Source organism: Giraffa tippelskirchi, chromosome 3 (genome assembly GCF_054371585.1).
Source record: "Giraffa tippelskirchi isolate mGirTip1 chromosome 3, T2T-mGirTip1v1.2.pri, whole genome shotgun sequence".
Classification (NCBI taxonomy): Eukaryota; Metazoa; Chordata; class Mammalia; order Artiodactyla; family Giraffidae; genus Giraffa; species Giraffa tippelskirchi.
Genome location: NC_137277.1, coordinates 138672441 through 138699212, shown reverse-complemented (window position 1 = coordinate 138699212; position 26772 = coordinate 138672441). Strand labels below are relative to the sequence as shown.

At 33.9% G+C, this 26772-nt stretch overlaps 1 protein-coding gene across 8 annotated transcripts in view; it reads right to left on the bottom strand.

Moving 5' to 3' along the window:
* GLS (glutaminase) overlaps positions 1–26772 on the bottom strand; it is an 84648-nt gene that overhangs the window by 38581 nt on the left and 19295 nt on the right. For 7 of the 8 annotated variants that reach the window (XM_081581378.1, XM_081581379.1, XM_081581385.1 and 4 more), the window contains 8 exons: positions 26404–26483; positions 23480–23643; positions 19518–19576; positions 11817–11849; positions 11673–11731; positions 8675–8741; positions 8063–8113; positions 5412–5588 (listed from right to left, as the gene is read on the bottom strand). In XM_081581378.1, the coding sequence (XP_081437504.1) occupies positions 5412–5588; positions 8063–8113; positions 8675–8741; positions 11673–11731; positions 11817–11849; positions 19518–19576; positions 23480–23643; positions 26404–26483 (690 nt within the window). Of the gene's footprint in view, positions 1–5411; positions 5589–8062; positions 8114–8674; positions 8742–11672; positions 11732–11816; positions 11850–19493; positions 19577–23479; positions 23644–26403; positions 26484–26772 lie in introns of all 8 variants that reach the window. The other variant, XM_081581386.1, reaches the window with a different exon arrangement.

Sequence of the window (26772 nt, the reverse complement as noted above, 5' to 3'; positions counted from 1 at the left end):
AAATGGGTTGTAAATCAGCAGAGACAACGCACAATACTAACAACACATTTGGCCCAAAAACTGCTAACGAACATACAGTGCAGTGGTCATTTAGGCAGTTTTGCAAAGGAGATGAGAGCTTGAGGATGAGGAGCACAGTACCTGGCCATCAGAAATAGACAATGACCAACTGAGAGCAGGGTGACAATATACAGCCTTGACGTACTCCTTTTCCTATCTGGAACCAGTCTGTTGTTCCATGTCCAGTTCTAACTGTTGCTTCCTGACCTGCATACAGATTTCTCAAGAGGCAGGTCAGGTGGTCTGGTAGTCCCATCTCTTTCAGAATTTTCCAGTTTATTGTGATCCACACAATCAAAGGCTTTGGCATAGTCAATAAAGCAGAAATAGATGTTTTTCTGGAACTCTCTTGCTTTTTCGATGATCCAGCCGATGTTGGCAATTTGAACTCTGGTTCCTCTGCCTTTTCTAAAACCAGCTTGAACATCTGGAAGTTCACAGTTCACGCACTACTGAAGCCAGGCTTGGAGAATTTTGAGCATTACTTCACAAGCATGAGATGAGTGCAACTGTGCCGTAGTTTGAGTATTCTTTGGCATTGCCTTCCTTAGGGATTGGAATGAAAACTGCCCTTTTCCAGTCCTGTGGCCACTGCTGAACTTTCCAAATTTGCTGGCATATTAAGTGCAGCACTTTCATAGCATCATCTTTTAGGATTTGAAATAGCTCAACTAGAATTCCATGACCTCCACTAGCTTTGTTCGTAGTGATGCTTCCTAAGGCACACTTGACACAGCATCATGATTATCTGGGTCATGAAGATCTTTTCTGTACAGTTCTTCTGTGTATTCTTGCCACCCCTTCTTAGTATCTTCTGCTTCTGTTAGGTCCCTACCATTTCTGCCCTTTATTGAGCCCATCTTTGCATGATATGTTCTTTTGGTATCTCTAATTTTCTTGAAGAGATCTCTAGTCTTTCCCATTCTATTCCTCTATTTCTTTGCACTGATCACTGAGCAAGGCTTTCTTACCTCTCTCTCCTTGCTATTCTTTGGAACTTTGCATTCAAATGGGAATATCTTTCCTTTTCTCCTTTGCTTTTCGCTTCCCTTGTTTTCACAGCTATTTGTAAGGCCTCCTCAGACAGCCATTTTGCTTTTTTGCATTTCTTTTTCTTGGGGATGGTCTTGATCCCCGTCTCCTGTACAATGTCAAGAACCTCCGTCCACAGCTCATCAGCCACTCTCTCAGATCTAGTCCCTTAAATCTATTTCTTACTTCCAAACAGGAAAAGGAGTACGTCAAGGCTGTATATTGTCACCCTGCTTATTTAACTTATATGCAGAGTACATCATGAGAAACACTGGGCTGGATGAAGCATAAGCTGGAATCAAGATTGCCAGGAGAAATATCAATAACCTCAGATATGAAGATGACACCACCCTTATGGCAGAAAGTGAAGAACTAAAGAGCCTCTTGATGAAAGTGAAAGAGGAGAGTGAAAAAGTTGGCTTAAAGCTCAACATTCAGAAAACTAAGATCAGGACATCCGGTCCCATCACCTCATGGCAAACTGATGGGGAACAGTGGAAACAATGGCAGACTTTATTTTGGGGGGCTCCAAGATCACTGCAGGTGGTGACTGCAGCCATGAAATTAAAAGACACTTACTCCTTGGAAGAAAAGTTCTGACCAACCTAGACAGCATATTAAAAAGCAGAGACATTACTTTGCCAACAAAGGTCTGTCGGTTAAGGCTATGGTTTTTCCAGGAGTCATGTATGGATGTGAGAGTTGGACTATAAAGAAAGCTGAGCGCCAAAGAATTGATGCTTTTGAACTGTGTTTTGGAGAAGACTCTCGAGAGAGTCCTCTGGACTGCAAGGAGATCCAACCAGTCCATCCTAAAGGAAATCAGTCCTGAGTGTTCACTGGAAGGACTGATGTTGAAGCTGAAACTCCAATACTTTAGCCACCTGATGTAAAGAGCTGACTCATTTGAAAAGACCCTGATGCTGGGAAAGATTGAAGGTGGGAACAGAAGGGGACGACAGAGGATGAGGTGGTTGGATTGCATCACCAGCTCAATGCACATGAGTTTGTGTAAACTCCGGGAGTTCATGATGGACAGGAAGGCATGGCATGCTGCAGTTCATGGGGCTGCAAAGAGTCAGACACAACTGATTGAACTGAACTGAACTGAGAGCAATCATCAAAGCTGATCCTCATAGCTGCACCAGAAGTTGCCCAAGAACTCAAAGTTGACCATTCTATGGAATTTGGCATTTGAAGCAAATTGGAAAGGCGAAAAAAGCTTCTTAAGTGGGTGCCTCATGAACTGACTGAAAATCAAAAAAATCGTTGTTTTGCAGTGTCATCGTCTCATTCTACCCAACAACAGAGAATCATTTCTTGATCGGATTTTGACATGAAAGGAAAAGTGGATTGTATATAACAACTTGTGACAACTTGCTGGTGGTTGGACTGAGAAGCTCCAAAACACTTCCCAAAGCCAACCTCGCACCACAAAAAGGTCATGGTCACCCTTTGGTAGTCTCGCGCCGATCTGATCCACTACAACTTTCTGAACCCTGGTGAAATCAATACAACTGAGAAGTATGCTCAGTAAACTGATGAGAAGCACTGAAAACTGCAATGCCTGCAGCCAGCACTGGTCAACAGAAAAGGCCCAATCCTCCTCCATGACAACGCCTGACTGCATGTTGTACAACCAAGGCTTCAAATTTGAACGAAATGGGTTATGAAATCTTGCCTTACTCGCCATATTCACCTGACCCTCGCCAATAGACTACCACTTCTTCAAGCATCTCACTAATTTTTTGCAGGGAAAACACTTCCACAACCAGCAAGAAGCAGAAAATGCTCTCCCAATGTTCATCAAATCCCAAAGCATGGATTTTTACACTACAAGGATAAACTTATTTCTCATTGGCAAAAAATGTGTTGATTGTAATGGTTCCTACTTTGATTAATAAAGACGTGTTTGAGCCTAAGTATAATGATTTAAAATTCAGGGTCCAAAACCACAATTACATTTGCACCAACCTAACATTTACCAATACGTTTGTAATATAGTAAATAAAAAGACAGTTACAAAACACTTGGGATATATTTAAATATGGAAAAAAATTTGAAAGATATACTCTAAGGAATTTAACTTGTGGAGACATTCACGTTTTTATTCTTCTTGGCTATATTTTCTAATTGTTCTACAGTAAACATGTATTCCTTTTAAATATAAGTTAGTTAAAAAAAATACTTCATGACTAAAACAATGAGAAATTATCTCTTCCAAGATGATTCTCTGTAGTATACTGGCAGTGAAATTCTAAAGAATAGAGATAAGATGGTACTAATTCAAATTAATCCTCTTCAAAGCATTTAAGTTTACATTATGTAAAATTTGACACCAACTATGATAAAAGACAAAATTTATGTCATCAGGACAGTGTTTTACTAATGGTTTATTAACAATTCAGAACTCTTACTAGAAGTAATCTTTCACAAAAGTAGCAAAACAAAATAATCACCTGAATGGAACCTACTAATTTACAGTAAATACCAGGGACAATAGAAGAGATGTAGTAAGCAAAATCAATACTCTGACAAACTACATGAAAAATGATCCAGTTTTTTTTTTTTCATTTAAAAATAAGAAAACAGAGGTAGGTTAAGGGGGAGAGTATAAATTTTTAAAAAAATAATAAAGAGACACAACAATCACAATGTATGGATAGCCCTTATTTGCATTCAAGTGAAATAAACTATAGAATAATGATTTTTAAGATAATCCAGATAATCTGGACATTGATTAAACTTTTAGTACAGTTGATTTACAATGTTGTTATTTTCTGCTGTACAGCAAAGTGATTCAATTATAAATATACATATTCTTTCTCATATTCTTTTCTATTATTGACTAAATATTTTGATGATATTAAAGGTTAAAGTCCTTTTTAGGTTTTTATAGGTAATAATGTTGCTGTGGATTTTTTAGAGTCCTTATCATCTAGAATTACATACTTAACTATGAAAAGGGTAGGGGAAGTAGGTGTAATAAAGATGAAACAAGACTGCTCATGTATTCATAATTACTGAAGTTGAGTGCCAGGTACATTTATTTTTTATTGAAGAATAGTTAATTTATAATGTTGTGTTACTTTCAGGTATATAGCAAATTGTTTAAGATATACATACAGTAAGGCCCCTACATAAAAACCTTGAAGTTGCAAGCTTTCAAAGATGTGAACATTCATTTGATACCAGCAAGGAGCCAGAACCAGCGCCACCAACATCAAACGTGAGTGAAATTATAGTTTGCCCTCTATCTCCTATTGCCAATGATTCTTCAGCTCTACCATTTCCCACCTCCTCCAATCAGTAACTCTTCTTGTCTGTTCACTCGACGCCAGCCCCTCCCTGTATGCCAGCTGTTGTAATGTACTACTACACTTTAAAGTATTGTACTGTAAGATTAAAAATGTTTTATTTTCTGTTTTTTATGTATTATTTGTATGAGAAGTATTATAAACCTATTATAGTACAGTACTATGTAGCCAAATGTGTTACTTGGGTACCTACACTAACTCTGTTGCACTCACAAATTTGCTCTTGCAACAGAACTTGTTCATATGTAGGGGACTTACTGTGTGTGTCTGTGTGTGTATATATTTCAGATTCTTTTTCCTCATATGTTATGATAAAATATTGAGTATAGTTCTCTGTACTATACAGTAAACAGGTCCTTGTGTCTGTGTGGCTATTTCTCTGTTCTGTATACAATTTCGTTTGTATCATTTTTTTTTTAAGATTCTATACAAAAGTGGTATCATATGATAATGCATCAATTTTTCTATGTTTAACATTTTCAAAATAAAATTTTAGGGCATTACGATTTGATATAGAATGAAATAGGAGAAGTCTCTAACATTTCACAAGTGGCAAATGCACAACAGAGCTCAAAGGAATATATTTTTAAGTTTTAATTTGAATACACTTTAAATCCTTTAAAATACCTATGTTTGTAAACCAAGATGCTGAACACCACAGTTATGCATGCACTCTTTCTGAACTTAAAGAATTCCTGAGGTACCTAATCACAATATTAAATACTAGTAACTAAAAGTAAAGTCTGCACTAAGCTTCTACAGTGAAATGCCTTAAAATAAAAGTGAAAAGGACCTATAGATTAAACTTCAAGTTCTTAAGAACATGTCATAGACTGCTTAACTCTATTTTTTACTAATTCTGTAACAAATTAACGTTGAGAATAAGCCTCTCTCTCAAAAATTAATGGACAGCTCTAGAGGCAAAGTTCAAACTGCATCTTAAAAAGAAGCTAGTCCAGACTAGTTTACTGCTAGAGAAATTAAGATCAAACAATTACTTACATGGAAAGCAAACTGCCCTGAGAAATCATACATGCCACAGGAATGCATCAAACTGAGGGTGTTTCGAACTGCTTCAGGACTCAGTACTCTTTCACCAGTGATTGGGCAGAAGCCACCATTAGCCAGTGTTGCTGCCATCACACTAGCTGACTCACAAGTTACTTCAATGGAGCATAGCTAAAAGGAAGAAAAAATTAAATTCTAAAAATTTAGGCTCACATTATTTCTAGCACAGTTGACCTCTGAGACTATCTATTTTATCTAGTATTTCATAGAGATCTGAAAATCTTTTTTCCAAAGGGATAATTTGATGTCATTACACAAAGATTTAAATTTGAACAATGTTCTAGCCCCTTTAACGTTTCTCCTAATTTACCAGTTAGTCTTTCAATGGTAGAGCTAGGATAGGAAGAGCCAGACCTTTAGCACTAAGAACTGTAAATTGCCTCATGTGTGATATTCAAGCTTGCTTAAACATTAATGCTTTCTGTAGGATATATAAACATAATTATTTTTAACTCAACAAGGAAAAAAGAGGGATGACCTATTTTTAAAATAAAGCAACATACATCAGTATTATGATAGTTAGCATCTACATGAAAAATTGCTACTTTAAGAAAAAAAATGTCTGACATCTTGCCTATAATAAAGCTCAGTATCCTCATATGGCAACACACAAAGGACTACAGGAAAAAAATCTAAGTTCTAGCCTGAATGCTCTGTGTGCCTAAACCAAATTTGCTTTTACACTGTTTATTAACATTCAAATAGCTATTTGATATTGACTATGATTGCTGGATATGGTATAATGGATAAAAAAGGCAAAGTCCAAGTACACTGTAGGGTAAAATTTTTGCATTCCAGTATAATCAAAATAATGGAAATAGTTTACCACACAAAATTCAAATTTACCCATAAAACTAAAACAATAAATGCTGCTTTAATTTCATTAACAGCAACCAAAACTGAGGCAAAAGTGGAAGGGAAAGAAAAGATAGGAAGAAGAATAAAAGACTGAATTCTCAACTTACAATATTCCTTACTCATAATTCAAGATCTATCAGAGGCACAAAAGGGTTTGGAAATAGCAGTAAGGGAAACTAATTAACTGCAATGAATCAGAGAACTGATTAGGGGCCACTTTTTGACTGGTTTTTATTTTTGCCTCATTATATTAAAACCCCTTCTCTATTTTTCCAAAACTACAGAATCTACTTATAATATAGACCCACACAGCAAAGACTTATAGTAAAGGTGATTTAATTATGAAAAGCTTGCTAAAAGAAAAAATATTTGAACTCAAATGACCAATTCCTAATTTATAATTAGTATTAATTGAAATTTTGTTTGTCATAAGGTGATACTTCCAATTTGACAAAACCCAATTTACGAGTACTCTCCTGGTACCCTGACAAATGTTTAGTTAGACGTAGTCCTTCTCCAAAAGAGCAATTAAGTTTTCCATGGCTGTCTCTTGATTTCTGCTCTGAAGTACAGAAATTTCACAGTAGATTACTAGTACTTAAGCTGTAACAGTCAAATATGTGTACCAAAGGAAAAGAAACTTTAACATATGGAAGAAATCCATATAGGCTAGGGAAAACATAAGGGCCACTGGATAAATATGACACTGAACTTAATATAACATTTTATAGCCTCAAAGAAATTTCATATACATCTTATGAACTCATCAATGTAATGCAGGAAGTTAGATCAAGCTTATGCCACAGATAATGAAACCAGGATTCTGCAGCTGAAACTAAGTCACATGGCTAAAAAGTGGCCAGGTTAGATTTTGATTTTCTGTTGACAGTCTGGATTCCCAAGTCATAGTTCTTCACACTGGGCAGGTGACAAGCTGAGACCTGGACTTCTATCAAGATCTACTTCATTCTCAACTTTCCTTACTTATTCTTCAAGATTACTAAAAGGTTAAAATTAAAGAAGCTTAAAAAGGAAAGCCAGGCAAATGTTAGGTGAAACAGAAATTAACAATAATTAGTTACTATGTAGCTACTAAATACACTACAAACTCATTAGAAGCACCAATGGATCGCTTCTTGGCCTTTTGGCTAAGATCAAGTGTAGAAGCACCAATGGTATTAAATCTGTAAGAATGAACTGAAAACATGACAGGAGGAAAAGGATTCCTTCTTCTAAGGAAGACTATCTTAACTTCAGTTCTATACCACAGAAGATATGTAAATGGTCCTCTCCCCAATGAATATGGAAAGCTACTTTAACTTATCAGAAAATCCACTATGTGACACTGTAGAAATGAACTAAACAAACTGAGAATATGCCACTTTAGAATGCTGAATGTGAACTTTTTGATAAAGAAACAAGTAAGTCCTTCAAAGAAAAACTTAAAAGTAAAAAATAGTGCTCAGTTTATAATAAAGAGAAGTAATTGCTAGAGCTGTACATTAGTTCTCATATTCCTTAAATATAACTTTATAGAAAAAAACATTTCCCTGTTACATTCTGAGATATTACAGACATAAGATCGCATTTAACAAGGACTTTTTTTTCTAAAGTTAATGGGAAATGACTTTCTCTTGGCCTAGAGCCAAGATTTCAGGGACATCTCTATTCTGCAAAATGTGACACATCCACTTATATACACAGTTCATACAGTTAAAGTAAGTTACCTGGAAATAGAAGTCCAATATACCAACCATATCAGTGCCTTCTGGGAAACACTGAAAAAATAAACAGGCAATTGAAAACATAGGCACATAGGAAAAAAATGCACACAAACAAGATATATGGAGATTAAATTTAAAATATACACACACTTCATTCTAACTGAGAACAGAATAGGACACAATCTATAAAAGAGTGCAAACACAAAATAATGAAGAATAAATCAAAATAATATCACATATATATTTCAAGATGCTAGTTTAACTGACAATAATAAATTGATTCATTATTCATGACCCAAATTACTGGACCAGACACTTGAAATTTAAAAATCAAGTATAACCAACAACAGTCAAGGGTTATACTTTTGAAAAATAGGCCAATCTTTATGCAAAATCTGCATTAATGTAACTAGGAAAATATTTGAAAGCTACCAAATACAACCTGCTTGAATAATATTAACACTTTGATAGTATTAATTCAAGAGTGTTTTGCAAAAACTTCTGCATGTTAATCATAGGTAGTTATTTAAAAGCTATTGTTGAGTTTTTAGTATACATCTCTCTATATTTTATTAAATAAAAGAATAATCTGAAAAAGAAGCAAAATTCAAAAACCTTTTTTTCCTTTAAGTAATATCCTATTGCAAAATTTCGATCTCCACTTTCTCTTTCAGACTGAAACCTAGAAGAAAATAAAACACATTTGCTCTAATTATATACCTTCTGTAAAAGCATGATTGTTCTGTAGGTTAATCTGTATAGCAAAGTGCAGTATAAAGAACACTGACCCTTAGAGTCAAGCCTGCTGGGTTCTAGTCCCAGTTCTGTCAACAGGTCAGCTATGTGGCCTTGGGCATGTCATTTAAGTAATAATTCTTTCTGCATTAATTTTCCCAGCTGTAAAAGAACGGAAATGAACTAGGCCATTTCTAGTCTTCATATTTTGTGAATAAAGAAGCTAATTTTTAAATTACCAAATATTCAATTATTAAAATTTACTATTAATATCTTTTGGCTCCCCTAAAAGACCAGTAGTCAATTTCAACTGAGGGAATCTATGGAAATTTAACCAAGAGAGACACATGAATTGGGCCTAACAACATTTGCTGGATTAACAAATTTCTGGGGAGTCTGGGCAGTGGCAAATAATACACAGTATGAACAAAGTTATAAAAGACAGGATTTCAATGACGGATGCAAATATTCTGATGTGTCTGGGAAACAGTTTCACGGAAAAGAGTGGAAAAATACCAAACCAACAAAGGAGACTAAAACCAAATTATCAAGATTGATAAATGCTAAAAAATGCAATGGCTCTTGATTGCCTACAAAATGAAAGCTTGATCGCTTTCAAGTTACCTTATCAGGTCTATATTTTAGAAGGATAATTCTGCCATCAGTTTGGGAAAGGAGGAAAAAAAAGGATGAATGATTTATTAGGAGACTAGTGTAATGAGAGCTACAGGAGGTCTTAACTAGGCAGTGATGATAGGAATGGAAGGAGATGTACGATCAAACATAAGAGCACTTGAGCAAGTCTTCCGACCTAATGGCAAGAGGAAAAGCAGGGTAAAGTCTGGTTTGAAGCCTAGATTTCTAGCACAGTCTACAGAAAGGATGGCAATATCAGCTGACATGGGGATCCCTAGAGAAAAGAGCAGTTTGGGAAGTACCACATTTATCTGTGGTACAATTGAGAGCTCAACCTCAAAGAGTTCAGAAGGCTGCTGCTTAAAGAGGAACTGTATGTGACATTCTTATTACTGATCAGGGGTGGGCAGCTCCTTCTAACTGCACATCTGAATACTTCCATGGTCAGAAAAACAATGCTGGATATGACAAAGTTCTTGGAAATGAACCTGTCAACTTGCCATACAACATTGAAAAAGTAATCAATATAGTATAAAGGACTAACCATATTCAGCAATGATCACAGTGCCTAACACATAGTTCTGTTCATCAAACATTGAATCAGGCACTTACTACCCACTAGATAACAGGAATACAGAAATGATTTGGAAGACACTCTGTCCAGGAATTAAGGAGGTCAAAGTCTAATGGCAATGATGAGGCAAAATGAGACAGAATCGTAGAGTTCAATAAAAGTTCAATAAAATACGGTAATATGAGAGCACAGAAGAAAGGTGAGATGAGATTAATAAAAAAGCTTCCTGAGAAAGACACTTAAGCTGACGAATAAAAGTTGGTAAGGCAGACAACATGAAATACAAAGCAACACCTCATTTAGTTTTCATGCCAAAAATGTTTAAGCCTTGTCTAATCACTAGGAAACAATCCTATTCAAAATGGGGAATGCCAATGGGCCAGATCTGGTCCATGCTTTAATAAATAGTTTTTTGAAACACATCCTCACAGTGTTTATTGCTTGCTTTCCTACTAAAACAGTAGAACTGAGTAGTTGCAACAGAGACCATACATATGGCCCACAAATACAAAATATTTACTATCTAGTCCTCCTTCACAGAAAAAGTTAATTTATATTCCATTGACAAGACAAAAAAAAAAAAAGAGCCACTTAATAAAATTTTAAAAAGCAAGGGTCTAGGTTAGGAGGACTGTTCCATTTTAAAAAGACAAAAAACTAACTCACATATATGTATATTTATATACATGTACATGTATGTGTGTGAAGAGATGCACACTTGTTTTAAACTGTCCATCTAAAGAGAGAAACAGGTTGAGAAAAAAGCAAATGAGACAAAATACTGATCAGAAAAGATTAAGTGAAAGATGTCCAGATTTTCATTATTTGTTGTTTCAACTTTTCTATAGATTTCCAAATTTCAAAATAAAATATTGGGGCAAAAATCAAGTTAGCCAGGCACAGAGAGATTGCAAGAGGGAAGATAAGCATTACAAGGAAAGAAAAAATTGAGAGTGTCAGTCACTTGACATAAATTTAGGGTCTCAAGACCCTGATGCTGGGTGGGATTGGGGGCACGAGGAGAAGGGGATGACAGAGGATGAGACGGTTGGATGGCATCACTGACTCGATGGACACGGGTTTGGGTAGACTCCGGGAGTTGGTGATGGACAGAGAGGCCTGGCGTGCTACAGTTCATGGGGTTGCAAAGAGTCGGACACAACTGAGCGACTGAACTGAACTGAACTAATTATATGATTTCTCACAAGAAGTTAATCAAAACTAGTTAAAGGTATTTTAAGTGTTCTCCCTCAGGTGATTTAGAAATCATGCATTTCTCTCTAATGACCAAATTCTAAGTTAAGTATTTATTCACTGATGTGTGTGTGCGTGTATGCGTGCTAAGCTCCTTCAGCCGTGTCCGACTCTTTGCAACCCTATGAACTGTAGCCCACCAGGCTCCTCTGTCCATGGGACTCTCCAGGCAAGAATAATGGGTTGCCATGCCCTCCTCCAAGGGATCTTCCCAACCCAGGGATCGAACCCACATCTCTTATGTCTCCTGCATTGGCAGGAGGATTCTTTACTATCTGAGCTACCAAGGAACACACTGAAGTATATATACTCTAAGTCAGAAAAGAGTCTTTAAAATAAATTCTGTAGCCTAGATTTTAAAAATTTCAAGAGATGTAACCTATCACAAAATCCTAAATCAAAAATCAGACTTACGTTGCATTACTGAATCCAACATATTCATTACCAGCCATCTTATTCAAAAACTGCATTACCTATAAACCAAAATGAGAAACTATTAGTCATCAAAAAAGAAAACAGAGAATGTAGCATGAAAACTGAATTCTATATTATACTTACATAGTCAAATTTTTCAGCATTATTCACTCCTTGCTGCAAAGAAATGAGACATAAATGTTAATCAAGACTCCATCACAGTTAAGATTTAAGTGAATATTACATTAAAATTCCAAACTGCTATCATTATAATTAATATACTGTGCATTAGTACTTTTAAATCTAGGAAATACTCATAAGGTAATTTAATATTTATATAAACTTTTTTTTACATGTCCCTACATTAACACCCACATGTTGAGAATGGATCTGAATTACAAAGGGAATGCTTTAAGTATAACTTCCCAACCCAATGTGACAGAATTTTAAATACAAGTTCCTCAAATCCCCTTATCTTTCATAACACCATAATCTGCTAGAATGTATGTTATTATTTGATTTCACATTAAAAAAAAACTTTAATAAAGTTTTACCCTTAGCAAAGAATTAATCATATATATATTATAGTTTTCAATTAACAACAACCTACTTATATTTCTAAAATATAAGTAGAAATACTTGTATTTCTTAAACCTTAAGCCAGTATTAGAGTTAGAAAATAAGTTATGTTGCAAAACTAATCTTTTACAATTCTAGTATATGTATACATTCTGGATACACTTTACTAGTGTAGAGAGATTCTACCTTTAATATCTCACTTTTATAGCAATACTTGAACTAAAAAAATGTATTTCATAGTCTAAAAAAATTAGCTACATTTGTGTTTAGCACTATGCCAATTCAGAGAATGGAGGATGTATTGTTTCATAACTCCTATTTCTGACAAGTTAGCTACTACTGCAAATGTCAATAGGAAAAAACTATGTAACGTAGATCAGTTCAAGTAGCCAAATGGTTTCATTTTACCTCGGCGAAGTTTACAAAGCAGTAAGTTGTAGATCTGAAATCAAACGTATTAATTGGTGATATGCACCCAAAAGAAACAATACATCTCTAATTTTTAAAACAAATTTAAAATGAAGTAATCCGACAACTAAAATTTGAAAACTGGAAAATTTTAACTTTGCCATCAAAAAACCCAAAGCAATACAATTTAAAATTTTATTACAAGGGGATGGGGGGAAGTACCAGAGTATTATTTAATTGAATAAAGCCAGGTTCATTCTCCACTGTACAAGTGGATTAGGATGTGGCTGATAATCTGAAAACTTAACAAATCAACTTATTTGAGAAAGAATGTGCAATCACATATACAAATCAGTAGCTGGAAAGACCACCACACTATTTCTTCAAAATCAGGAATTAATAAAGCTTAAACAAGTTAAGGATAATATAGTTACAGCCATACTGTAATCACTATCTATGTATTTCCTCTAAAGTGTCCTTTGATATTATTATAAGTTTTCTTTCTTTATAATACACCAGAAATCAAAATGTAGAAATGTAACTCCAAAGCTGTTCAATGAAAAATAATTAAAAGAAGAAATTACCAACTTCATTGAACTGTTGCAGTTGTCAAAATATTCCATAGATCCTAATGCTGTAAAATATGTAACAACATTTAAACCACAAAAACCTTTTCAACCTTTGAAAAAGCACAAAAAACAACTCTTTTGGAAAAAATTGTCAGCATTTGCATTGGGATGTCACATGGATAATTACTGGTTATACAATTAATCAATGTAAAATAAACAAATTATATTGAACTTTCATTCTCTGACCTAAACTGTAGTTTCTTTGTTTAGCTGTCATGTTTAATTTTTTAAAAAAACAAACAAAAACTGTCTCAACTCTTGACTATAGTCATGTTCTTGATCTACTTTGCAGCTTACTAAATTAATGCACAATTAGGTTTTACTTCTATACTATTTTTCAGAAACAACTGATATTTTTAAGAAACAACTGATATTTGTCAATGTCTATCATCATATAACATTTTGGGTAAACTATCTGAAATGTTCTGGCAAATTATGTAAATAGGCAAAATATCTGAATGATTATGTTGACTCAAGAAAATTTCTACTCAAAACTTCCCCATTTAATCATAAAAATACTTGATTAATGTTTCTTTTTATTATTTACCTAGAAATAGCATTTAAGTTGATAAGAGCCCCTGTCATCTCTTGTAAAGGTTTCATGTACCCCAGGGATATGTGGAATCTAGTAATCACTGTCATGTCATTCTAATTTTGAAAATTTTATAGTATAAAGTTTATTTGCACAGTTGTTAGAAAAAAACACACACACACATACCAAATAATCTAGAGTAAATCCTACCCCTGTACATCCTGCCAAAGTAAAACAAACTGTTAAAAAAAAAAAAATCATTTCTCCAGTAGTGGGGTACAGTGGGGTGAAGGAACAAATGTTATGAAAATTGAAGCCAGGAATGGGTGGATGGGGGCTGGTTATACTATTGTTTATTTTGTGTTATGTTTGAAATTTTTCATATAAAGTTAAAGGAAAAATGTTTATTTGTTAATAATTCCCCACAATAATTACAAAACTATTCCTTTAGAATATTTTTTAAATAGTAACTGATTTTTAGTTAGTTCATATATCAGTGGATATTTTAATTGTTAGAATAAGAAGTTTAATTCTCTTATTTTGAATTTTTACAGATGTAAAAGTTGAGTAATCTTGCTGACAACAGATGAGTAGGTAGAAATCAGAAAGGTTTTGTTATAACAATGTCACTCAATCCTTTGCACATTTATCTCATTACACACAAAGGTCACACCGTAAAATATATCTTCAAAAATTACACTTAATGTTCTTATTAACTAACAAATTGATCAGATTCTCTTCCCTTTTGCTGAAACCAAAACACTGGAAACAACCTGGTATATAAGATTTGCTCCCAGTCATTATAGTGATTACAGTAATTGACATCATCAATACCATAACTACAGTCTTTCAAAATGTTCTCTTCTGATGGTGCCCAAGAAGTTTTTACAACCTGAAGCAATGCACCACAGTAAAATCTGAGACATGAGAAGCATGGCTTTCTTTTGGAAAATGTGGGGAAAACTGGACCAAAGACAGATTAATTTTAAGAAAAGGCACAAAAGGAAACAGACTTGGAAACTGATAGTTTTAAAACTATCAATGCCCCTTTATCTCTTGGAAAAATATTCCGATGCCCAGGGATATGTTTATTTCAGTGTTAAGTCACTGTATAAGCATTATTAGATATACTATTTTAATCTTAGAAGTATAGCAATTTATATTATATACAGCAGGAAAACATAAAAAAGATACGTTGGACAAAATACATTTACCAAAACGTCTAATCCATTTACCACAAGACTTTAAAAAAGCAAGCCATGTGGTTTATGTTTGAAAAGGTTAGTAATCAGACCCTGAGATCAGAAAATTTTTTGATAAATGTACCTATCAAGTTAAAGAATTTACATTCCACTGAGGAAAACTTTTATGAATAAAAATTTAATGAAGAAGTTTTAACACTGGCCATTAAATTTGATAAAAGAGTTTTAACATTGGCTATTAAAAGAACTAACATAAATATATTGGAGTAGTTTTACAACCTGTTTTTGCAATATACTCATGAATTGAATCATGTACTATAATCACAACACAGGTGAAATATCACTAAAAACAGGGACATGTGCCAATGAATTTAATATTACTCATTTAAAGTCAACACATTAATCACAGTTTTGTAAATCACTTGATTCATTCATAAAGTATGGTGGTATAGAAGCCAACTGAAAATTAAGAAATCAGAAAGGAAAAAAGACGTAGAAGAAAAAGGCAAAAAGAGGTAACTAAAAATGATTTTATAAAACACTTAGCTTAATCTAGCCAAAGAAAATGCTTTAAAGCTAAATAATAGGTGGAGGATTAATATAGATTATTACATGTAAAAAATACTCTTCTAAATCTAGTACTTCCATAGATTAACCCTAAATATAAGTAACAGAAAAGTGAATTCTATTGACACCAACTACCAGCCATTATTTAAGGAAAAAATAAACCCCAAGCACATCTATTGATATAAACATGAAGTAAAAATAAGCCAATTACAATCCTTTCTTATTAATGTTACCAAGTTCAAGGCATCATCCATTGTACCCCAGAGTCACAAACTGCCTCCCATGTAACAAGTGATGGTCAACATGACCAAACTGAACATTCCATACATACTAATTAAATTTGCCTTGACTTTTTATGGAGCATGATTAATTTTTTCAAAAAAAGACAGGAAAAAAAAAACCTCCAAAACTTTAAACTCAAAAATACTTTGGACTGAAAAAAAAGGGAAATCAAGTTATTCAAATGACAAAAACCAGAAACTACCAGTAGAACTGAGGTACAAACATATAAGACAATGCAATTTACTCTTTACATTTAAAATAAAAAAGCAGAAGTGCGATAATTATAATATGTTGCCCTCATTTTCCCACCCAGCCCTCAAATTATCACAAGATCTTAACTTTTAAACTGAAACTGAGATTAAAAAATAATGTAAGGATACTACTGTTTCATCCAGAAAAACTGTGCTTTCAAATTTATTTTTACTGTTTCCTTTAAGTCAAACAATCACATTATCATCATCATCAAATATAACAAACTGCATCAAAAAGTATTCCTTTAAGTTGAGCAGCTACCACAGAGAGAAAGAGGTTAGCACCTTCATGGTTTTTTAAATTATGTGCATTTTAAGTACAAAAATGACATTTTCTTTTATGAAGGTATTTACCTATATAGCTTTGTTTAAAATTTTAAATATTGGAGTTTTCCTACAAGTTTAGTAGTTAAGAATTTATGCAACAGGTTCCTTCTGTCCAAATCCTCCTTTTTTCCACAATCTGCTAATCCTTTTGAACATCTGCTCTGCCTCTTCCCCCATTTCCTGAGGATCACCATCAATCCTACAAGGAAAAAATATCAATACTACAAAATTATAAAATAAAGAGTCTTACTAAAGACTCTACTAATTTATGTGTTTGGGGGGAGGGGGAATAACATGAAGAAAATATTTTAATAGCACCATAATAAAGTCTTGAATTTTGAAAGAAAAAATAACCTTAAGGTCATCAGTTAAAAAACAGAATTCACATCGAGTAGCCACGGTATAAAAGCCACACTTCAGGTACTCCAAGTGTAAGCTCCTTGATAAGAGGCCTAGTTCCTTAGAGATAACAAGCACTGACTAATGTCCAAAGAATGACTATATACACTCACTAAAAATGAGACTGACTTCTAATTCAATAAACTGGTATCTTCTGTATAAATGAAATAAGGAAAATAATATTTCTCAACTTTTTAGACAATCTTACTATGCTAGGTAAAGACGAAGATGTCATCAAGAAAACAGCAAACGTTTACATTAAAAATGGCAGAGTGAATCTGAATGAACAGCAAACAGAAAATCAGGAGATTTAGCTTAAGCCAAGTCCACTACTGTTAGAACCTATCCAGTCTGTTTCATTTTACCTATTTATAGAGTTAAGAGGGCTGAGCTTGAAAACCCCTTCAGCTATGGTTTTATTACTTCAGCTTCCACTACCAACTCATAAATATTATGTGATCATATTATCTGCAGAGATCACAGATAGGTGTTTATAAAAGTTTTGAATTCTTTTTTAAAAAAGAGTCCAAGAAAAGTATTATATTCTGGGACAACTTTACACAGAGGTATGTCAAGCTTACCCCTCCAAGATTTAGATGAACTTCATTAAAAAAGAAAAAAAAAACACATAAAACTTGTGAAACACCATCTAAAAATAAAACAAAAAAATTCAAAGAAAGTGACCTTAAATATGAACCATATCCCAAAGCTTCATTTCCAACTTTGTCAGTAAATTTTTCTAAATTTAAAATTTCTGATCAAATTTGTAAAGACAAGATGACTCAGTTAAATGCACAGTTAGATACAACCACACTTACGCTGTGTATGTGTGTTTTTTGAACTGTTTCTCAGTACTTATATTAATGTGGCTCAATATATAATTTACGGAGTGTGACTGAACATGGTAAGTGAAACTTATAAAGTAATGATGTGGTATGACTAGACATGCATTTCTCACATGCAGCATTTAAGTGTAGTATATTAAGACCATGAATCATTAAACAAAAGATGTTTAACTGCATGCAGTTAAGCAAGACTGCTATTAATCATTTACATATGCCCTTTCTCGAAAATACTATTGGTGTACTATGTTAAATCTCTCTTCAGTGTAAAAGTCCTTAAACTGAGATCCATGGGTCAGCTTTAAAGGGTCTGTGAACTTCCTACAGTTCATATAAAATCATGGTATATGAACATTTTTTCTGGAAGACCCAAAAAAGGGTTAGAACCATTCTAGTGGTTTTCTCATCAAGCACTAATGCATACCTTTTATTATCATAACTTTCCTTACTTCTAATTTAAGTTACATGTTCAAATCTGAACGATTATTAATGAAACTTTTCTCTCACTGTAGTATTTCACTGTAAGGGTCCATTTACTGGTGTATACCTCACATTGTACTGTAAGCTACCTGAAGGCATGACTATGCCTTTCATATATTCATAACTTTTTATAATAAACAAGTAGTTTCTTTCATCTCAAACTGACAACTCTTCTCTTATATTAAACAGCAACAAATAACTAGAGGTTATAACGGGCAAACTGAAAATTTTCATAGCCTAAAATTACTTACATTAAAAAATAATACTTGGCTATAATATCTACGTCACTAGAGTTAGAAGGATTAAGTGGCCAATACTTATGAAGCATTTGCTCCAAAATAACAACATATACATTAAGATACTACTCTTCTATTTTAAAGGCTTTCCCTCATGATCAACAACAATAAATTAATGAGAGTTAAGAGAATTTATAGCATACAAACTAGATGAGATTTTATTAATCAGGCCAAGGGTATAATTTATATTCAAACATTCCTGAGTAACCAAGGTATCTCATCCTCAGAAATGCACCTACAAAGCCATACAGCTATGTTATCTTCAACCATGGAATAGATATGCACAGATTTACTGAAGAAAGTATATAAAGGTTGCAAACACAAATGAAACATAATTGAATATAAATGAAACTTATAATTAGAAATTAAAAACCTAAGCAGTATCACAGAATAGAACCATTTTCAAATACTTATTTCAATACATTAGTATTTCCAATTATTAAGGCAAACTAGACACTTAACAAGAAAACATACAGCGTAAATAAACCAAAGAGTAGGAAAAATAAAATAACTTAATAATTGGAATAGGTCTTGTTTACGATTCAAGTAAAACAAATGAAACAAGTTCAAATGAAAATTGTGACTACAGTTCATGAAAGTCAAGGACTTGAGAATATTCAAGGGTAAATGTACTTTGTCTTTAACACAAAGTACCAGAACATTTGTCCCTACATATGCTGATGACAAACATCAAACAGTAACATGCTGTTAATTCTGTTTACATCTGTTCATTCTAGAAGAGCCAAAAAGAGAAAGAAAAAAATATAAAAACTTTAAGAAGAAAAATTGTGACTACTGTTCAACAGAAACTTCTTTTTGAATTTCTGCCAGATCTTCAGGTCAGGAGTAAGTGTTAGAATTTATAATGAGTCATCTGTTTTTAATTTTGCCCTTGAAATTACATCATTTATTTTGAAATAAATAAAAATTCTAACCTTATACCATAAGATTAACTTAACACCAAAAGAAAACTTTTCACAGTTCTACATAAGGTTCATATTTCTGCCTTAGTATTTAAAAATATTACTAGATTAAAACATCAACAGTTTACCTTTATTAATGAAGTCACAACAATTGCTCCAGCATTTACCATAGGATTGTGTGGTTTATCTGAAAAATATAAAAGCAACAGAATTATGTTAAGTACCTGTTACCACTTTCTGTGATGCCCAGTTACTTCCCATGAACATACATCTATTTTCTTTATATAAGCCACTGTTACAATTCTTTTTGGGGGTGGGAGATAGAAAGTGGAGGAATGCAATTAAGTCTTTGCACATCAAACCAGTAATACACTTCTCAGAAGCTACTATAATTATACAGGCAAACAAAGATTCAGATACAGAAAGACAGTGAATAGTGGTATAAGAGCACATTCAACTTTCCTAACTATGCCATTTACTAGCTATTTGATCCTGGGCAAGTAACTGAATTTCACTGTGTCTTAATTCTCCATCTCTAAACAGCACCAATACCTCAGCAAATCATAGTACTTGAATGAATTAAAACAATGAAATGTTTTGGCATATCACTAAGCAATCAAATAGTATTACTACTAAAAATCACCTTGGAAAAAGCGTATCTAGTGTGGACCCAATTTTCCTTTTAGAAAGTATTTTACTTTCTTGTTTATGTATATACATATATGTACACGCTCAGTCACTCAGTCATGTCCCAACTCTTTGCGACCCCATGAACTGCAGCCCACTAGGCTCCTCCGTCCACGGGGATCCTCCAGGTAAGAATACTGGAGTGGGCTACCATTTTCTTCTCCACATACATATGCAGAAAAAGAAAACACAAATAAGTAATACACATAGGACAAAAAGATTACAGGGTAATTAAGTTGTATTGTCCATGCTTTCTATAATTCCTGACAATAAGGATGTATTCTGTATAATTAAAAAATTACTTAAAATTTAAGTTCATCCAAAATCCTACCTCTTCTAATTTTTCCAACAAAGAGAATTTCAAAGTCTCAGCTGATTATACTGTCACATACAGTACAGCACAAATGCCAAACAGGGGCACTGGAAACATTTATTTGAAAGCATAATTCTCAACCTGTTTGTGGTAGTAACTTACTCCTTTGGCAACAAGTTCCTATTTAACTTAACAAATCTAGCAGAGTTCGTAAGTTATTGCTACATTATTTGTCTCCTTGACTTTTAAGCAAGTTATCTTCTGTGAGATGAGCTAGAGCTAAACAAGGAAATTCTTCAACTGTTGAAGAGTTCTGTATGACCCAGGAATTCCAGACTCAGTATATAACCAACAAAAATAAAAACTTATGTGTACACAAATGTTCTCAGCAGTATTACTGGTAATAGTTAAAAAAACTGAAAAATAACCCACAACTCAAACATCCTGCCAAATGATGAATGGGTAAACAAAATGTGTTATTATTATCCATACAATGGAATATTATTCAGCAATTAAACATGAAGTACTGACATACGTCCAACATGAAAACACTTTAAAAACATATGCTAAAAAAAGTAAAATATGCCAGTCATAAAAGACCAAATATAATGATTCCATGTATGTAGAACGTACAGAATAGGTAAACCCATAGAGACAGCAAGTAGATTACTAGTTTCCAGGCACAGAAGAGAAATAGAGATTAACTACTAATGGGCATAGGGCATCATTTGGGATGATAAGCGTCCCACAATTGGTTGTGGTCATGGTTGTTCAACTCTATGAATATACTGAAGGTCATTAAATAGTACATTTTGAATGAGTAAATTATGTGGTAGGTGAATTCTATTTCAGTAAAACTGTTAAAAATGTTTAAAATTAAAAAATAATGACAAAATATTGGGTAACTTAACAGTACACCGTTCTCCTCAATATAAGATCAACAATGTGATTTAGTAGCTAGCTCTGCTTTAACATTTTGGGTTATGATAATGACAAGTTTTCCAGTAGTCACGTATGGATCAGGAGAAGGCAATGGCAACCCACTCCATGACTTTTGCCTGGAAAATCCCATGGACGGAGGAGCCTGGTGGGCTGCAGTCCATGGGGTCACGAGGAGTCAGACACGACTGAGCGACTTCACTTTCATGCATTGGAGAAGGAAATGGCAACCCACTCCAGTGTTCTTGCCTAGAGAATCCCAGGGATGGCAGAGCCTGGTGAGCTGCCGTCTTGGGGTCGCACAGAGTCGGACACGACTAACGCGACTTAGCAGCAGCAGCAGCATGTATGGATGTGAGAGTTGGGACTGTGAAGAAAGCATTGGAAGGACTGATGTTGAAGCTGAAACTCCAATACTGTGGCCACCTGATGTGAAGGGCTGACTCACTCAAAAGACCCTGATGCTGGGAAAGATTGAAGGCGGGAGGAGAAGAGGACGACAGAGGATGAGATGGTTGGATGGCATCACCAACTCAATGGACATGAGTCCATGGATAAACTCTGGGAGTTGTTGATGGACAGGGAGGCCTGGCGTGCTGAGGTTCATGGGGTCGCAAAGAGTCAGATACGACTAAGCGACTGAACTGAACTGAATGACAAGTTACAAAAGTTAAAATAAAACTTAGTACAGGGATACTGTCTAAGTACAATCAGGATTTCACCTATTTCAAATAATGCTAAGAGAACTCTGCTTTCTTTGAGATCACACCAAATGAGAATGACTATTGTCACAGAAAAACAGTACACAGCCAAGGGGAAGCCAAAAAACAAAAAATTTCCAGTATTATATCCACCTGAAAGGGAAACCATATGCAGACAGAAAACAAAATGCAGAAATCAGGCTGTGCTAAATTAGTTTATACTTGTATTTGTATATATTCAAGTTCTGTCCTTTCATTTTTGACATTATCAGGTTTAGTCTCTAGGGCTCTAGGAGGTTGAAAGTGAAAGTGAAAATCGCTCAGTTGTGTCCAATTCTTTGCGACCCCATGGACTATACAGTCCATGGAATTCTCTAGGCCAGAATACTGGAGTAGGTAACCTTTCCGAAACTTCTCCAGGGGATCTTCCCAACCCAGGGATCAAACCCAGGTCTCCCACATTGCAGGTGGATTCTTTACCAGCTGAACCACAGGAAGCCACAGAATGAAAAGATTATGATAAAATAAGAAAGAAAATGCAACTGCCCTCAAAACAAATAGAAAAAGAAGAAAATACCAGTTGTAACTTCACTTTAAAAAATTAATAAAACAATGAGTATAAGGCATATACTCATTTTTCATCCAGCATAAAGAAAAAATACAAGAGGGGTTGCAATCACTGAATTCCTTCACTTTTGATTTCTTCAATTCTATTTTAACTCAGCACATGAGGAACCTAGCATATGCCCAAAAGACTAAAAAATAGAAACCAATCTATACGCTGGTGTTTAGATTAAAAATCTCTATCAGATCAAAGTACTATCTACCTTTGTCATCCCCTTTTCTTTTGGATTCCTGTAAAGTATTAAGACTTGTTAGTTATCCAACTATTTAAAACAAGATATTTCTTTCATATACTAAATGTTATCGAAGAGAAAAAGCAAAAACATCATCTCAACAAGGGCCACCATAAAAGCTTTTTATTGTGGAAGTTTTCAAACATATACAATATACAAAAGTAGAAGGAAAAGAATACAAGTGTGCATGTACCCATCATTTAGCTTCAATGATAACTAATATTGATAACATTGATATTGATAACGAAAAATGATATTTTTGATAACTAGTATCATTTAGTTTCAGTGCTAACCAACAAATTCCAGATGCTGTGAGATTTTGTAAGATATTCCCCTATGGGTAATTATACAGTGAGAGTCTTACTTTCTGCCCTTATCTTCTCTCTACCTCACCTTCCAGTGGTATAATAATGCCTAAAAAAACTATTTTTTAAAGTAACTGATTAAACTATCTCTATGGGTTTCAAAGAATTTTCATGACATACGAAAAAGTATGAATGTTTCAAATTTTTTTATTCAAAAAAAAAAAACCTACTTAGATTTACACAGGAAAAAGATATTTCTTTTTCCAAGTAACTTTATATAATTCTTACCATCTTCATTTAAAAACAGTTTGTTGAACCTTAATCCACTTGGCTCTTTCCCAACGTATCGATGCACATATTCTGTTCCAAGGTCATTAACAGCAATGGCGTATTTCAAAGGTTTTACACAGGATTGAAGACAAAATGGAACTTTGGTATCTCCAATAGAATGCCTATTTAAAAGTAGATTTATAAAATAATTTAGATCAATTGGGAAAAAATGTAACAATAACTGCAGCTGTTATTTACATGTTAATTCTAATTTACAGCAGCTTTCCCATAATTCAACTACAAGTTTACTTGGATATTAAAGAATAAGTAAGAATAAATATAAGTATGTTTATTTAAAAAATGCAAAAGTTTATAAGTACTCAGGTAAGAGACTGGCTCAAAATTATTACATAATAAGTAATGTGATAAACTGCCTCTGAGGACAAGAAGGTATGACCCTCCTTACTTCTATCTATATTCTAACATATAAAATGAACTAGTGCTTTTAGAAATTAGGCACCATTTTTTTTTACTCATAGCTTTAATCAAGGCTTTAAACTGGTTAGTTTTTAAATGGGGCTCAGTTTATTCCGGACATGACTGAGCGACTTTACTTTCACTTTTCTCTTTCATGCATTGGAGAAGGAAATGGCAACCCATTCCAGTGTTCTTGCCTGGAGAATCCCAGGGACGGCGGAGCCTGGTGGGCTGCCGTCTATAGGGTCACACAGAGTCGGACACGACTGAGGCGACTTAGCAGCAGCAGCAGTTTATTCAATGTCGCTCTCTGAGCCCCTCTCTAAAAATGTCTCTTCTTGTGAACCATATCTATTCATAATTTCCAGCCCCATTAAAACAAACAGCATCCAGTTTTATAAACTTGGTAGAGTTGGCACTAAAGGCAATCACTCTCACCCTGGAGTTAAACAACAGAACAAAAAGAAAGCTTTTTATGTTACCAAACTGATAGGATGCACATGAAGTAGAGAACAGGTTTGAAAATTAAAAAATTGCGACTGACCCCAACAGCAGTGATCTCTGTTTAATTTGCTTAAGTATCTCAGGTGCCCCAATCAATGAGCCAACACAATAAAGGCACATATTCATTCTAGTGGAACTTATTCACAGTGAAACTGGGCACTACAATAACTACCCCTGGACAATCGGAAGTTAATGGAGACATCAGAGGCACACCTCACTTCTAAGTATATAATGGACTATAAGCAAACATGTATATAGATATTTAAAAAGAATATAATATTTTTATCAAATTTATGAATAACTTCTAATTCAGCCTATAACTTCAACTTGGCAATCATTCTATTACCTGACAAAAGCCTGTCTTAATATATTCGGATTTAAAAATACCTATGATCTAGCCCAAAGTCAGGTTTCAAAATTTCTCTAGATAAGAAGGCTAAACTAAAAGAATCACCTCTATACACAAAATATGTTTAAGAAGGAAAAAGACATGCATGAGAATTAGGTAAAATAATTTCCTCCAAATAGAAAAATTTCTATCACATGATAAACCATTTCCTCCAAATACAAGAAAATAGGAATACCACTTCCTACTGGAATTTATTCCATAGGATAAGCCATGTCTTCTCATGAATTTGTGTCTGTTCACGGCACCCAACATTTAATACACCACATGAGTGTTTAATACATTTCACAGGCCCAGATAAGGATAAAAGTCTGTCATAATGGAGAGAATAATGGACTAGAAGTTTAGAGACCTAGGTGCTAGTTTCACCTCTGCCAGTTTTATACATATTCTGGGCCTCAGATTCCTTATTGTTAAGTATGAATGAACTAAATCATATTTATTTAAAAAACTGTAAATACTTGAGAAAGATTAAGTAGTAAAAAAATAAAAGTATCACTTAGAATGAAGGCACTTGAGACATATAAAATTGAATAAATGGGTGGAAAAGCTTTAATTGGGGCATTATGATTTGTAGTTTTAACAAAATTTAGGATAAAATTAACTAACATAAATTCATCAAGCTGTATACATCAAGGAGTTGTTTATATCATTTTATGTGAGTTATATTTTAATGTAAAAAGAAATAATTACCTTAGTAAAAAGCAAACAAAAAATCAGAATGATTTTATTTCTGACCTAAAGTCTTCAAATGAGTAAAAAAATACGATTTTTCTTTTTTTGGCATAATTTTTCTGACTGACAAGACCAAACTGCAACATAAGAAATCTTTATGTCTGACTTACAGTATAATAAAAAGGTCATTCTTTAAAAAATATTTCAGAACTTTGTTCATTTTTCCACGCCCTCTCTTGATTGACTTTTTAAATCAAATTATTCTCTCTGAGGTGCCCTCATATTTTTATCCTTTTTATAATTCTGCTAGATCCTGAGATGTCAGTGGTTATGTCTGCAGTGTGATTATATCCTGAAAATCAACTTTCATAGGCTTCATGAAATCCTGCATCTTTTGCAAATGACTGACAGGCAAGAGACTATATATTGCATTATATTGTCTTAACTACCATGCTAATCATAACAGCAGCAAGAGGAACAAAAGTAGTGACAGTATGGGTAACCAAATTTTAAGCGAAGAAAGGCGAACTAATTTCTATTAGTGGTCAGTTCATTAGTGAGTAATTTCATATTTTGCCAAATCTGCTTTTCCTAAGCAAATCTTTAACTGTAGTTCCTTGAACAATAAACATTCAAATAACAAGACTACAACTGTGAATAACGTAGCTGAAATGCCTCATAAAATGTAGTAAAAGGCATTATTTCAGTTGAGTTTTTTAAATCAAACTAAAATTTAAACTTCTCTGCCTTCTTGAATTATGTCATCTCAAGGGGCTAATTACTATTACAGAAGATGCTCCTCTCTACCTCATGCTCATTGTTATGCAGTGAGAAAATTTAAGTTTTAGAGCTGGTTTTGATGAATTTGAAATAAACTTACCTCTGTCCATCTACTGTACAAACGGATACACCCCACAAATCAGGGCTGAACTTGGCTAGTTGAGGAATATAATCTGCAACCTATCCAAAACAGTGGAAAGTCATCAACAGATAAAATATAAAATATTCTTTTATCAAAAAAATTTATCTCAGTTTAGCTTCCATCAATGAACATTTTGTAGTACTCAGTGGCTTTGTAGTCTATCTTTTATAACAATATTCATAAAAACTAAGGGCGTAACAGACTTGAGGATTACAAGTGAGATCTAAGTGACCTCTCAAAGTCTCTGTCACCATCTGTTTTCTATTGCATTCTCTCTTTCTAAAAAAAACACAGTCTAAGAGGAACTAAGAATTGATTTTTTTTTTA